This window comes from Rhinoraja longicauda, chromosome 3 (genome assembly GCF_053455715.1).
Source record: "Rhinoraja longicauda isolate Sanriku21f chromosome 3, sRhiLon1.1, whole genome shotgun sequence".
Lineage (NCBI taxonomy): Eukaryota > Metazoa > Chordata > Chondrichthyes > Rajiformes > Arhynchobatidae > Rhinoraja > Rhinoraja longicauda.
In genome coordinates this window covers 90,398,726-90,413,942 of record NC_135955.1, presented here as the reverse complement: position 1 = coordinate 90,413,942, position 15,217 = coordinate 90,398,726, and the positions used below count along the sequence as shown (strand labels likewise).

Genomic DNA, 15,217 nt, shown 5'->3' with positions numbered 1-15,217 from the left:
AGTCAGAGAGTTGTGAATCTGTGGAATTCTCTGCCTCAGAAGGCAGTGGAGGCCAATTCTCTGAATGCATTCAAGAGAGAGCTAGATAGAGCTCTTAAGGATAGCGGAGTCAGGGGGTATGGGGAGAAGGCAGGAACGGGGTACTGATTGAGAATGATCAGCCATGATCACATTGAATGGCGGTGCTGGCTCGAAGGGCCGAATGGCCTACTCCTACACCTATTGTCTATTGTAAATTCCTATTGTAACCAGCAGGTGAAGGAGAACGTGATGACGCTCTCAATGAAGGAATAGTAAAACTTTATGAGGATGTCCTTGCTGACCCCAAAGAAATTGTGCTCCCTCAGGAGATACTGCCGCTGCTTATGTGATCATAAAGTATCACTCACTTATTCAACAACACCAGACACAGGATTAAGGAAAACCATTTCGACTCACCATTGACTTTATTGACATTATCTTGAATTTCGTTGCATGTTAGTAATTCCTCATACACATCTCTCTCTTCGGCATTGACGGAACCACTCTAGAAAACAGAATCGGAAAAACTGAATCGATGGGATTTTATAATATTAGTGGAGAATTGGGATTGTGCCATGGATTCAAGACTCTTGTTTGGGACAGCTTCTAAAAACCCGCTCACTGTCGCACCGAACACCACAGCCCCACCCGGCTCGGACATGACCCGCAAAGAGTGGGTCGCCCTGAACCGGCTCCGCACAGGGGTCGGCCGGTCCAACGCCATCATGCATCGTTGGGGGTTGCGTCCATCAGCAGCCTGCGTGTGTGGGGCAGACCAGCAAACAGCGCAGCACATCATTTTCGACTGCACTGTCCTCTGTCCCCCTGGTGGAGGGGTAGACCTCACGGCCCTCGACAACAGCACATTGCACTGGCTACAGCGCCTGGAGGGCGTTACATAACTTCTGCTGCCTCAAACACAAGAAGAAGAAGCAAACGATTCATATTAGTGTATGTAAAAATTAACATCCTTTTCTCCAAAACTTCAGTCTGTAGAAGTAATTTAGGAAAATAACTGCAGATGCTGGTACAAGTCGAAGGTATTTATTCACAAAATGCTGGAGTAACTCAGCAGGTCAGGCAGCATCTCAGGAGAGAAGGAATGGGCGACGTTTCGGGTCGAGACCCTTCTTCAGTCTGTAAAGTAGATCAGAACTCCAAAACATTCATGTTGACCTAGTCCAATATTGCACCCCCTAGTACGGTTCAAATGCACAGGGTTGTCGGTCTTGATTTAATTCCACTTGTTTGATTATTCCTTTTTTTGTTAAAAAAAAAGGCAATCAAATATAATCCAAATCTCTGACGACTTCAGTCAGAAAATTAAACATATATTTCAAAGGAGATTCCAGGAACTGCAGACGCTGGAATCTTGCGTAAAACAGAGGAACCCAGCGGGTCTGGCAAAACCAGTGGAAGGAATGGACCGTGGATGTTTGAGGTCATGAACTCTTCAGACATATTTCAAAGGAGAGGGTGCAGTGAGAAAAATGTTATAATTTAGCACCCCTTCATGGAATCATGGAGAACAGGAGCAGGGGTGGGCCGTTTCAATCCATTGAATCTGTTCTGAATTTACTATGACCATGACTGATCCTTTATCTCAAGACATTATTCCCAGTCTCTCCCAATTCATTGATGCTTTATCTATCTAGAAATCTATTTATCTCCTGACATGCTGTAATTTGGCCTGCACAGCCTTCTACGCTGGCTGGTGCATGGACTGCAAACGTCTAGCTGATAGATGTAGCAAGTGACATTGGTCTTGTTAGCAAGAGGACTGTTTTTTAAATCGGGCAGGCAGTGAAGAAAGCCAATGGAATGTTGGCTTTCATAACAAGAGGAGTTGATTATAGGAGCAAAGAGGTCCTTCTGCAGTTGTACAGGGCCCTAGTGAGACCGCACCTGGAGTACTGTGTGCAGTTTTGGTCTCCAAATTTGAGGAAGGATATTCTTGCTATTGAGGGCGTGCCGCGTAGGTTTACCAGGTTAATTCCCAGAATGGCGGGACTGTCATATGTTGAAAGACTGGAGCGATTAGGCTTGTATACACTGGAATTTTGAAGGATGAGAGGGGATCTTATCGAAATGTATAAGATTATTAAGGGGTTGGACACGTTAGAGGCAGGAAACATGTTCCCAATGTTGGGGGAGTCCAGAACCAGGGGCCACAGTTTAAGAATAAGAGGTAGGCCATTTAGAACGGAGATGAGGAAAAACTTTTTCAGTCAGAGAGTTGTGAATCTGTGGAATTCTCTGCCTCAGAAGGCAGTGGAGGCCAATTCTCTGAATGCATTCAAGAGAGAGCTAGATAGAGCTCTTAAGGATAGCGGAGTCAGGGGGTATGGGGAGAAGGCAGGAACGGGGTACTGATTGAGAATGATCAGCCATGATCACATTGAATGGCGGTGCTGGCTCGAAGGGCCGAATGGCCTCCTCCTGCACCTATTGTCTATTGTCTATCGAAGTATCGTTACAATTATACCAGATATTAGTGAGGCCACATCTGGAGTTCTGTGCACAATTTAGGTCACGTTATTTAAGAAACGACATATCGGCAGCGTAGAGCATCCAAAAGAGATTCACTAGGTTAATTGCTGGGATGAGATATCATGAGCGGCTAAAGGAACTGGATTTTTATTCAGGCAGGTCATGGTGCACAACGGCCCTGAGAAGCCTTGATCCACTGCAATCCGCCTGCCACTCCAACAGGTGGAACAGGCTGCCAGAGTAGTTGAGGCAGGTACTGTAACAACATGCAACAGGTACATGAATAGGAAAGGTCTAGACAGACCGGGGCCAAACGTGGGCAGGTCTATGGCTCAATGATGGCTCAATGATTCTTTATTGTCATGTATGCACAGCACTGTGAAATTATTATGCACAACCTATTAATGCCCAGTAGCCATATTTTGGCGCTGTTTGAAGGAGTGAATAAGTTTATTGGCCAAGTATGTGCAGATACAAGGAATGTGCCTTGGTGCTCCGCGCACAAATGACAACACAAACATACAGTTAACAACTAAGAATAAAGTATAACCACATCAAAACAATAAGGATACAACATTACGGTCTAAACATGTGGGTGAAAATAAACCAGAGCAAAAAGGAGACTACAGACTTTGGTTATTGAGTAGAACCATCACTCGTGGGAAAAAGCAGTTTTTATGTCTGGCTGTGGCTGCTTTGACAGTCCGGAGTCGCCTTCCAGAGGGAAGCGCTTCAAAGAGTTTGTGGCCAGGGTGAGAGGGGTCAGAGATGATCTTGGCCGCTCGCTTCCTGGCCCTTGCAGTGTACAGTTTGTCAATGGGGGGGGGGAAAGGTTGCAGCCAACAACCTTCTCAGCTGATCGAACGATCCGTTGCAGCCTCCATACTTTACGAATAAAAAAGAAAAAGCCCTTAGTCCAACGCCTGGTCCACATGCTGGTTGTCCCCGATCCAGTTAAGCCCAGGTAAGCCACAGGCTGCTGCAGGCCTGCAACCTGGTGAACCTTTCCTCGCCAGGCCACCTCCGTGTCCTGGGGGCCACCTTCTGGTAGCTGGCCTAGTTGGAGGCATTAGCCCGGTAGACACAAAATGCTGGAGTAACTCAGCAGGTCAGGCAGCATCTCGGGAGAGAAGGAATGGGTGACGTTTCGGGTTCGAGACCCTTCTTCAGGCTGATGTCAGGGATGGGGGCAGGACAAAGATAGGATGTAGTCGGAGACAGGAAGACTAGTGGGAGAACTGGGAAGAGGGAGGGGATAGAGAGGGGAAGCAGGGACTACCTGAAGTGGGAGAAGTCAATGTTCATACAGCTGGGGTGTAAACTGCCCAAGCAAAATATGAGGTGCTGTTCCTCCAATTTGCGCTGGGCCTCACTCTGACAATGGAGGAGGCCCAAGACAGAAAGATCAGATTGGGAATGGGAGGGGGAGTTGAAGTGCTGAGCCACCAGGAGATCAGGTTGGTTGAGTCAGACTGAGCGAAGGTGTTGAGCGAAACGATCGCCAAGCCTGCGTTTGGTCTCGCTGATGTGGGGATGTTGACATCTGGAACAGGGGATACAATAGATGAGGTTGGAGGAGGTGCAGGTGAACCTCTGCCTCACCTGGAAAGACTGTTTGGGTCCTTGGATGGAGTCGAGGGGGTAGGTAAAGGAACAGGTGTTGCATCTCCTGCGGTTGCAGGGGAAAGTACCTGGGGTTTGGGTGGGAAAGGACGAGTGGACCAGGGAGTTTCGGAGGGAACGGTCTCTGCGGAAAGCAGAAAGGGGTGGAGATGGGAAGATGTGGCCACCTCCAACGGGATCCCACTACTGGCCTGACCCGCTGAGTTACTCCAGCATTTTGTGTCTACCTTCGATTTAAACCAGCATCTGCAGTTTTTCTTCCTAGGCATTATCCCGGTCCCTCTCCTCAGGTGGAACTAGTGTAGATGAGGCATCTTGTTTGGCATGGGCAAGTTGAACCAAAGGGCCCGTTTCCGTGCTGTATGACTCCGACTCTGAAGATATGAAATTAATGCCCTTTGCTCTTTAGAGAAAATCCAATTGTGTCTTATCTTTGTTAATTTTAAAAAAAGGAAATCTAAAGATTTGAATTCAGCAGCAAAACCTCAATTACTGCCCAAAAAGAAACTAGTCGTTAGTGATTACTAACATTGACTTCTCCAACTTTAGATAGTTCCTCTGTCCCTCTCTTCCCCTCCCCCTTCCCAGATCTCCCTCTATCTTCCTGTCTCCACCTATACCCTTCCTTTGTCCCGCCCCCCTGACATCAGTCTGAAGAAGGGTCTCGACCCGAAAAGTCGCCCATTCCTTCTCTCCTGAGATGCTGCCTGACCTGCTGAGTTACTCCAGCATTTTGTGAATAAATACCTTCGATTTGTACCAGCATCTGCAGTTATTTTCTTACACTAATTCCAAAAAGCAATTTGCAGAAACAATGGAACAGGATATCCCACCTTGCCTGCGGCGCTCTCTTCTTGCTTTATCTTCTGGGTCTCAAACAATTTATCTTGGTAATCCTGAGCTAATTTGTGCTCAATATTACTTAAAACAGCATTTGGGTTTGTTAAAGCCTTCATGGTCTCCACTGCGACCTTGCGAGATATTGCCTCATTGATTGCAATCACAGCAGCATGTACTGGGGAAGGAAGTACAGTAACAATAAATTTGAGTACAAAGTGTGATAATGTTGTTTTAGTGCACTCACAAACACTAGCATTGGGAACTGAACACAAGGGTGGAAAGGGATGACCCTTTGTATAGAATGTGACCATTCCTATTGTGAATTAAAATATACTTGAATGACTTTCGACTTTAGAGATAACAGTGTCGAAACTGGCCCTGCAGTCCATCGAGTCCACATCGATCAGCGATCACCCCGTACACTAACACTATCTAGGGACAATTGTCCCTAATTGTCCCTAGATAGTGTTAGTGTACGGGGTGATCGCTGGTCGATGTGGACTCGATGGACTGCAGGGCCAGTTTCGACACTTATCTCTAAACACACTAGAGACAATTTAGTAACACACTAGGAACAATTTACGATTTTATAGAAGCCAATTAACCTACAAAACTACACATCTTTGGAGTGTGGGAGAAAACTGGAGCACCCGGAGAAAACCCCTCCCAGTCACAGGGAGAACTTACAAACTCCATACAGACAGCATCCGTAGTCAGGATCCAACCTGGGGCCGATGGCACTGTAAGGCAGCAACTCTACTGCTGCGCCACTTTGCTGCCCACGAATGGACTGAGTCCAATATTAACACATCAAATGTCTTAACACGCCAAACGCACGAGGGTCTGAAGATGCAGCTTCACCAAAAAAAGACAGAGTGCTGGAGTAACTCAGCAGGTCACGCGGCATCTCGGGAGAACATGGATAGGTGACGTTACGGGTCAGGACCCTACTTCGGACTGATTGCACTAGGGAGGAGAAAGCTGGAAACAATTTGGCGGGGGTGGGGTGGAGCAAAGCCTGGCAATTAATAAGGGGATGTAGCTAAGAGGGGATTTGATTGCCAGATGGGTGGACAAAGACCAGAGAATGGAAGAACAGGCTGTGAGGCAAGGGGTGTAGAGGAACAAAATGTGAAGCCATGTGAAGGGATATGGTTAAAATGGGATGGGGAAGAGGGAAAGGGGCGGGATTGTGGGAGAAACATGCGTGCATCCAGTTGGGATACAGGGGTGGGGGCGGGGCGGGAGGGGGTTGCTGGTGTTGTTAGTTAGTTGCTGAAAAAATTCAACTTTCATACCATTGGGTTGTAAGTTGCCCAAACAGCGTGGTAGGTGCTGTTCCTCCAGTTTGCACATGGCTTTGCTCGAGCAATGGAGGAGGCCCATGACAGAAAGGCTAGTATGGAACCTTAGCAGATTGAGCGCAACGCTCGGTGAAACAGTTGCCTAGTCTATGCTTGGTCTCGCAGATATAAAGAAGGCCACGTCAGGAGCACCGAATGCAGCGGATGAGATTAGAGGTGGTGAGTGCGGCTTCACTCTTGCAATGGGGAAGACCCTAGACACAAAAGGTCAGCATGGGAATGGGAATAACACAACAAACTCAACCTTGGTACTTCATTGAAGCTTAATTTTCCATCACAAAAGGCTCCACGAAATCTACCGCCAGTTGGGAAAAGACCCACAGGACGAAAAATGAGCAACGTTGATTTTCAATGACAAAACATGCCTCGAAAGATAAACCAGAAAATGCTTGAAACACTCATCGGGTCAGGCGGCTTCTGCAGAAAGAGGAAGATTCAAGTCTGAGGTCCGTTGTTAAATACAGGTGCTCCTCAACTTACGATGGGGTTACGTTCGAAGAAAACCGAAAATATCGTGTTGAAATGCATTGAATACACCTGATCACGTGGCCGTGAAACTCGCTACGGCTCCCTGCCGTTTTCACCATCGCAAAGTCGAAACGTCATGGGTCGAAGCATCGTTGGTCGGTGAGCGTCTGTAGTAAAAGACTGTCTGACTTGAAACCTCCTCTTCTCTTTCCACGGGTATTATCAGACCCGCTGAGTGTTTGCAGCATTCTGTGTTTTTATTGGAAATTTCCCTCATCAGCAAGTTTGTTTGATTTTCAAAATAAATGCTTACTTAACCCCAGCTATCCAGACCCTTCAAAACCACATACATACATGCAGCTTCATCAACTGAGAGTTCGTTGGCCAGAATTCCACCAATCTTGCTGAACGCAGGCATCTGGATTCCATACTTTTCCAATTCTTTGCGCATATTACTGATTTCTTCCTCTGAAAGAAAGGTGCTGATACAGTTTAGTCAAGCAAAGTCATCAGTTCAAGCATAGAACTGTGTCAAGTTAGGAAAAGGGGACGTACAACGAGATCTGGGTGTCCTAGTGCATCAGTCACTGAAAGGAAGCATGCAGGTACAGCAAGCAGTGAAGAAAGCCAATGGAATGTTGGCCTTCATAACAAGAGGAATTGAGTATAGGAGCAAAGAGGTCCATCTGCAGTTGTACAGGGCCCTAGTGAGACCGCACCTGGAGTACTGTGTGCAGTTTTGGTCTCCAAATTTGAGGAAGGATATTCTTGCTATTGAGGGTGTGCAGCATAGGTTTACTAGGTTAATTCCCGGAATGGCGGGACTATCATATGTTGAAAGACTGGAGCGACTAGGCTTGTATACACTGGAATTTAGAAGGATGAGAGGAGATCTTATCGAAACGTATAAGATTATTAAGGGGTTGGACACGTTAGAGGCAGGAAACATGTTCCCAATGTTGGGGGAGTCCAGAACAAGGGGCCACAGTTTAAGAATAAGGGGTAGGCCATTTAGAACTGAGATGAGGAAGAACCTTTTCAGTCAGAGAGTTGTTAATCTGTGGAATTCTCTGCCTCAGAAGGCAGTGGAGGCCAATTCTCTGAATGCATTCAAGAGAGAGCTAGATAGAGCTCTTAGGGATAGCAGAGTCAGGGGGTATGGGGAGAAGGCAGGAACGGGGTACTGATTGAGAATGATCAGCCATGATCACATTGAATGGCGGTGCTGGCTCGAAGGGCCGAATGGCCTCCTCCTGCACCTATTGTCTATTGTCTATTGTCTAAACATAGAAAATAGGAGCAAGCACTGCCATTCCATGTGATCATGGCTGATCATTCAAAATCAGTACCCTGTTCCTGCTTTCTCCCCATATCCCTTGATTCTGTTAGCCCTTGCAGCTATGTCTAACCCTCTCTTGAAAACATCCAGTGAATTGGCCTCCACTGCCTTCTGCGGCAGAGAATTCCACAGATTCACAACTCTCTGGACGAAATACTTAAATTCTTAAATACTTCCAGAATTTAATCAAAGAAATATCTTGGATCAAAATGCAATGAAGACTTTCCAGCTTAAAATGGAAAAGACAAATGCAATTTACCTACCTGTAAAATCCACCTTTCCCAGCAAGTCTTGGATCTGAGGTGCGATTCCAAGTTTGAACAGGTACAGACTGCAACAAATACAAATATATAAAATTTCATATTTCATATTTACATAGCCAACATTTATCGGAATCTGGTTAAAGGTTCAGACATATTAGTGGTTGAAAAAAACAATTTGTTCTTTCAGGAGTACATTGGGATTTCTTGCCATTATCAGTTCAGGTTAGGTTATTGTCACACGTGCCAAGGTACAGTGAAAAGCTTTTGTTGCATACTCACCAGCCAGCAGAAAGAGAAGCATGATTACAATCGAGCCATTTGCAGTGTACAGGTACATGATAAGGGAACAACTTTTAGTGCAAGGGAAAGCCACTGACGTCTGACTCAAAGATAGTCTTGAATGGTGCAGCAGATATGGAGTGGAGGAGCATTGCCATGCACTTTTCACCCACCCTAACCAAGAATGCATCTCCCCCATCCAACCCAGAATGCATCTTCTCCATGCCGCACTCTGATGTCAACAGTGATGTCAGGTTTGCAATCAAATTTCCAGATGCCACCATGGCTGGTGCTTGCTGAGGCATTTCCCCATGCACCTCAATACAGCCTCGTAAAAATCTTATTCACGTGCACTGAGTTCTTTGTCAGCAAGCACCTCCGTAACCTTCTTGAGCCAGCAACTTTGCTGAAATGTAGGGTTCCTCTAATTTTGATTTCTTATGAACCCGACAAGCTTTTGCCAGCAGTCCAGAATTTCAACTCTTTATCTTTCTCCCAAACGTTTCTGCTCTTAAAAGCTCAACTGCAAAAATTTCATTATATCAAGTTTGCATTACCTTTAGCTTGATGAGATTTATTTTATTTATACTTGCCTTGAATTGCCAATAGTGCTTATACAGATGCAAGTGTTTGTTGACCATTGTCAGCTTCCATTTGATCACCACTGACTCTCGAACTTGCTCATTTATATCCTTGGCGGATATTTGGAGCAAACATTTGGTACATAAACGATGTCATGTTTATTAGTTACTACAACCCCATCCACATCTGGCAGAGCAATGCAACCTAATGTTAGATACTAGCCAATGTAGCAAAATAAGAAACCAGATGTGAAATCCTGAATAAATAATGATGAGGCAAAGATGAAGCAAAATAAAAAATGAAGCAAAATGTACTGTCATTGTTCAAAAGAGCATTCGCGTCCTTGATGATTGTGTATACACTAATGAGCCTCCGAGAATGTCGGATGGAGTTTTGGAAGGAACATGTTTTGTATATATTTATTTCTTGAATAAAGTATTTTTTGATAATAAAAAAAAAAGTTGTTTTTGTTTTTAAAAAGTGCCTTTCATTTTTTTATTGCCCATGAAGTATGGTTACCTGGACTGCATTCAGCAAATGATCCACCAAACTTTGCTACAGCTGAAATGGTAGAACTGTAGCCATGTGTACTGGGCAACACTGCACTAGATCTCTCAACTCGTCATTTACAAAACAGAAAGAATTGCTATATATCTGCCTCTGTCCTGTTCTGTTTGTTCTGGGTCATGTCTCCGTTCCCGCTGCGGCCTACCATCGGCCATGCACCTGGAGCTGGCGGCCTCCACCTGGGACTCGCCAGTGGAGGCTCCGGCCGCGGGGACGTCGGAAGCTCGCAGCCCCCTGGGTAGGGGCCGACATCGGGAGCTCCGGAAGCGGCAGCGTCTTCGCCCGCCCCGAGTTGCGGGGCTTGGGTCGGCCCGCTGCGGACCTTTCATCGTCCGGCGCGGCCTGAAACAGGCCCTCTGCCCGGCGGGGGCTTCAATGTCGGGAGCCCCGACCGCCCCGACGAGGCAGCGGCAGCAGCAGCGGTGGCATCTTCACCCGCCCCAGATCGCGGGGCTTGGGTCAGCCCGCCGCGGACCTTTCATCGTCCGGCGCGGCCTGAAACGTGGCAACTACAACAGCCTGACCGCGGAAGAAGACGGCAGGGAAGAGAAAAGACATTCTGGCCTTCCATCACAGTGAGGAGGTGACTGGAGGATACTCACTGTGATGGATGTTTCTTTTTGTATGATTGTGTGTTATTGCTTTCTATAAAGGGATCAGGGGGTATGGAGAGAAGGCAGGTACAGGATACCGAGTTGGATGATCAGCCATGATCATATTGAATGGCGGTGCAGGCTCGAAGGCCCAAATGGCCTATTCCTGCACCTACTTTCTATGTTTCTATGTTTCTTGTTTCTATGCTTATTTTTTATTGCTCTTGTTGTTGGACTGTGGGTAATCTTTCATTTCACTGCACATTTAAGTGTATGTGACAAATAAACTTGATTTGACTTGACTTGACTTGTCCTATGCTTTTTTTCCTTCATGGCTAAGTCATGTCAAATAATTTTTTCTCTCGTCCCAAAGTCTTTGAAGTCATTTCCACAAAATGCACACAGCATAAAGATGCTGTCGTGATTCCCTAACATGCTTTTAAAAGGTTTATACAATTTTGGATATCCAAAATGTCTCGGCTTGATCTTGCAACAGAAAATCTCACACCAAGTAATTTATTTCTGACCTTTGACAAAGCTTCCTCTAGAGGGTGCTGTGTCATGCCTTGGTAAATAGGATTATAATGCTGTACAGAGCAAGAAAATCTGGGAAAATGTATATGTGAATGAGAGACAGCAGGTTAGACTTAGTGTTCATTTTACTAGCTGCCCAACTGACATTTATTACATTATTTCTAACAAAGCCGTACTGCAAAGTTTTTTTTAAACGAAGGACAGATCATCAAACAAAGCTCCTGCAATATCAGGTATTTAAACTGAGATTTTAAAAAAACACAACTGCTTTGAAAGATTGGCAATGGCATTTTCTGGACAATCTAGATCCCCTGCAATTTGTGTACAGGAAAGATAGATTGACTGAAAAGGTCATCACTCTTTCACAATACTCAACTCTGGATTAGCCTTACGATAAAACACCGACATAATTCATTGCCTACAGCTCAACCTTCGAGCCAGCACCACCATTCAATATGATCATGGCTGATCATCTAAAATTAGTACCCCGTTCCTGCTTTCTCCCCATATCCCTTGATTCCATTAGCCCTAAGAGCTATGTCTAACTCTCCCTTGAAAACATCCAGTGAATTGGCCTCCACTGCCTTCTGTGGCAGAGAATTCCACAGATTCACAACTCTCTGGGTAAAAAAAAATCCTCCAAAGAGCTTGTACACCTCTATAAGATCACCTCTCATCCTCCTGCGTCCAAGGATATTTTTGAGTCCGGGCAACATCCTTGCAAATCTTCTCTGCACCCTTTACAGCTTAACAATATCTTTCCTATAACAGGGTGACCAAAACTGAACACAATGCTCTAAATGTGGCCTCACCAATGTCTTGTACAACTGTAACATAACCACCCAACTTCTATACTCAATACTCCAACACCCTCAACTAGAACACAGGAAAAGCCAAGAATAAAATAAATGGGAGACACCGAGTCATCTGTTTTGAAAGAATTCACAGGAACTTAGAAGGATGAGAGGGGATCTTATAGAAAGGTATAAAATTATAAAGGGACTGGACAAGCTAGATGCAGGAAAAATGTTCTCGATGTTTGGGGAGTCCAGAACCAGGGGCCACAGTCTAAGAATAAAGGGGAGACCATTTAAAAGTGAGGTGAGAAGAAACTTTTTCACCCTGAGAGTTGTGAATTTGTGGAATTCTCTGCCACAGGAGGCAGTAGAGGCCAATTCACTGGATGAATTTAAATGAGAGTTGGATAGAGCTCTAGGGGCTAGTGGAATCAAGGGATATGGGGAGAAGGCAGGCACGGGGTACTGATTGTGGATGATCAGCCATGATCACAACGAATGGCGGTGCTGGCTCGAAGGACCAAATGGCCTCCTCCTGCACCTATTTTCTATGTTTTCTATGTTTCTAAAATATAGGTGTTGTTTCTATTTCTACTTTCAAGCATGCATGAGAATGGGATGATCAGAGGCGGGTCACATGCTGAGACTGAAGACTAGTGTGTCTCACTACTGGAAGGTACCCACACATCAGAACAATCACTCACAGAGGTTCAGGTATATCAGGGAGCAATAAAGTGAGGGAAGAAACAAGACCCTGAGCTTGTTTTGGCCCAGTGAACAACTCTGTTCCCCAAACGCTAGTCAGAAACCAGGAGAGGCAGTCTCGCTAAATGCAAGTCTTATAATAAAAAAGAATTGACTGTGTGGGGAACATACCGTTTGCTACTGTATGTGTAAAAGGCAAGGAAATTAAATTGGGCAACAGCATTGAACGGAAAAAAATATACCGTTCTGCAGGTTTAGGTTTATTGTTGTCACTGCACAGAGGTACAATGAACAGCTTTGTTTTGCATGCTGTTCGATCACATTAGACAATTCTATATATAAATACAATCAAGCCAAACTCAAGAATCATAGGTAGAGGGAAGGGAAATATGCAGAGTGCAGAATATAGCTCTCAGCATTGTAGTGGAACAGTTCCTGGGACTGAAACAGTGCGATATCAGCAATGAGGTAGCGGGGAATTGGACTGCACCCCAGCTTATGGAAGGATCGTTCAGAAGCTTGTTCTTTTGCTCTTGCATAAACAAGGTCTTAATACGTTCTTTGTTACTTTGGCACTTAACCGCCAGCGAGCCGAACTCCACCCATGACAAATACTGCTCAGAACAAGGCTGGGCTGGTTCGACATAACATCGTTTACTTTACAACAAGAAAGTCAGAGACTGGCAGGGAATAATAGACATTATATTAACGACATTTTTTGCCACGATAAAGTCCAATGGGTTTGTGGAAAAAAAAAGACGCCCTCAGATACTGAGTCAGAACTTTAAACTGTTAGGGTCAGTTCAGCAACAAATCAGCAGAAACCATCACTGTCACTTAGTCAACTTTGCATTTTAGTTTAAGAAAATAACTGCAGATGCTGGTACAAATCGAAGGTATTTATTCACAAAATGCTGGAGTAACTCAGCAGGTCAGGCAGCATCTCAGGAGAGAGGGAATGGGCGACGTTTCAGGTCGAGACCCTTCTTGTTTAATGCGTGCACCAATGCAGGAAGCATTGAATCAAGGTCACTTCACGCTCTCAGAGGTTACTGAGGTCATCTGCAATCAGATGAGTGGCACGTTCTCTTTTCAAACCATATTTAACTAGTGCTACAAGCAACGCACATATATCTAAACACCCGTTTATTTGATATTTGCGAGATTCAACACACCTATGGGGTTGCTCCAATATCCTGCATATCCACAATGAGAGGATTTCATGGAGACTCAAGGGACTGCAGGTGCTAGTCTACAAAGAATAAAACACAAAGTACTGGAGTAACTCAGCGGTTCAATAGACAATAGACAATAGACAATAGGTGCAGGAGTAGGCCATTCAGCCCTTCGAGCCAGCACCGCCATTCAATGCGATCATGGCTGATCACTCTCAATCAGTACCCCGTTCCTGCCTTCTCCCCATACCCCCTGACTCCGCTATCCTTAAGAGCTCTATCCAGCTCTCTCTTGAATGCATTCAGAGAATTGGCCTCCACTGCCTTCTGAGGCAGAGAATTCCACAGATTCACAACTCTCTGACTGAAAAAGTTCTTCCTCATCTCCGTTCTAAATGGCCTACCCCTTATTCTTAAACTGTGGCCCCTTGTTCTGGACTCCCCCAACATTGGGAACATGTTTCCTGCCTCTAATGTGTCCAATCCCCTAATTATCTTGTATGTTTCAATAAGATCCCCCCTCATCCTTCTAAATTCCAGTGTATACAAGCCTAATTGCTCCAGCCTTTCAACATACGACAGTCCTGCCATTCCGGGAATTAACCTAGTGAACCTACGCTGCACGCCCTCAATAGCAAGTATATCCTTCCTCAAATTTGGAGACCAAAACTGCACACAGTACTCCAGGTGCGGTCTCACCAGGGCCCGGTACAACTGTAGAAGGACCTCTTTGCTCCAATACGCAACTCCTCTTGTTATGAAGGCCAACATTCCATTGGCTTTCTTCACTGCCTGCTGTACCTGCATGCTTCCTTTCAGTGACTGATACACTAGGGCACCCAGATCTCGTTGAACATCCCCTCTATGGCAGCATCTCTGGAGAACATGGGCAGGTAACCTTTCTTCAGACTTTACGATCTTGGTTTATTATTGTCAGGAGATTAGACAACGTTGCAGGTCAGGCCCCTTCTTCAGAAGTCTGAAGAAGGGTCCCAACCTGAAACTTCACTAGTCCATGTCCTCTGGAGATGCTGCCTGACCCGCTGAGTCACACCAGCATTGTGTGTTTTTTTTCTTTACGATAGAAGTTTGCTGGTTGTAATTGGTAAACTGATAGAGATTGAAAGCTCCTGGAAACAAAACAAAAACCCATGGGTCATAATGTAGATTCATTTTTGTAGCAAGCATAGTACAGTTTGCATTCCAAAAAAGTAATGCAAACAGAAACCTGAGCTGCCTGCCAACTTTTGTTCTCACGGGGCACACTCACATCAATTTGTTTGAAGATTTTGATTTACAGTCATGCAGTTAAGATGACTAAGGCAGGAAAGATCGGTCATGTGGTGATTACTGTAAAACTGAGCTCGTGCATCGTGACACAAGGAATCAAATAGCTACGCAAATCGAGTGATTTACTGCAAATGCTCACCTTGGCGTGCAAGTACAATAAGTAAAACTCTACACGTGACAAACTTTTAATCTCACTGGTTCCTGGAAGCTTTTCTGATGACTAAACAATAATCGGTCTCAAACGTTTCTGTTGCGAAACAGAATATTTTGAAATTCTTGGTTCTAAT

General features: G+C 45.2%; 1 protein-coding gene across 1 annotated transcript in view; it reads right to left on the bottom strand.

Annotated features, from left to right (window-relative positions):
- The window catches only part of iqgap2 (IQ motif containing GTPase activating protein 2), a 336,236-nt gene that overhangs the window by 131,795 nt on the left and 189,224 nt on the right, over positions 1 to 15,217 (bottom strand). Inside the window, exons 6-9 of the mRNA XM_078396643.1 lie at positions 8,409 to 8,476; positions 7,161 to 7,274; positions 4,968 to 5,149; positions 439 to 526 (exon numbers count right to left, since the gene is read on the bottom strand). Of these exons, the coding sequence (XP_078252769.1) occupies positions 439 to 526; positions 4,968 to 5,149; positions 7,161 to 7,274; positions 8,409 to 8,476 (452 nt within the window). The remainder of the gene's footprint in view (positions 1 to 438; positions 527 to 4,967; positions 5,150 to 7,160; positions 7,275 to 8,408; positions 8,477 to 15,217) is intronic.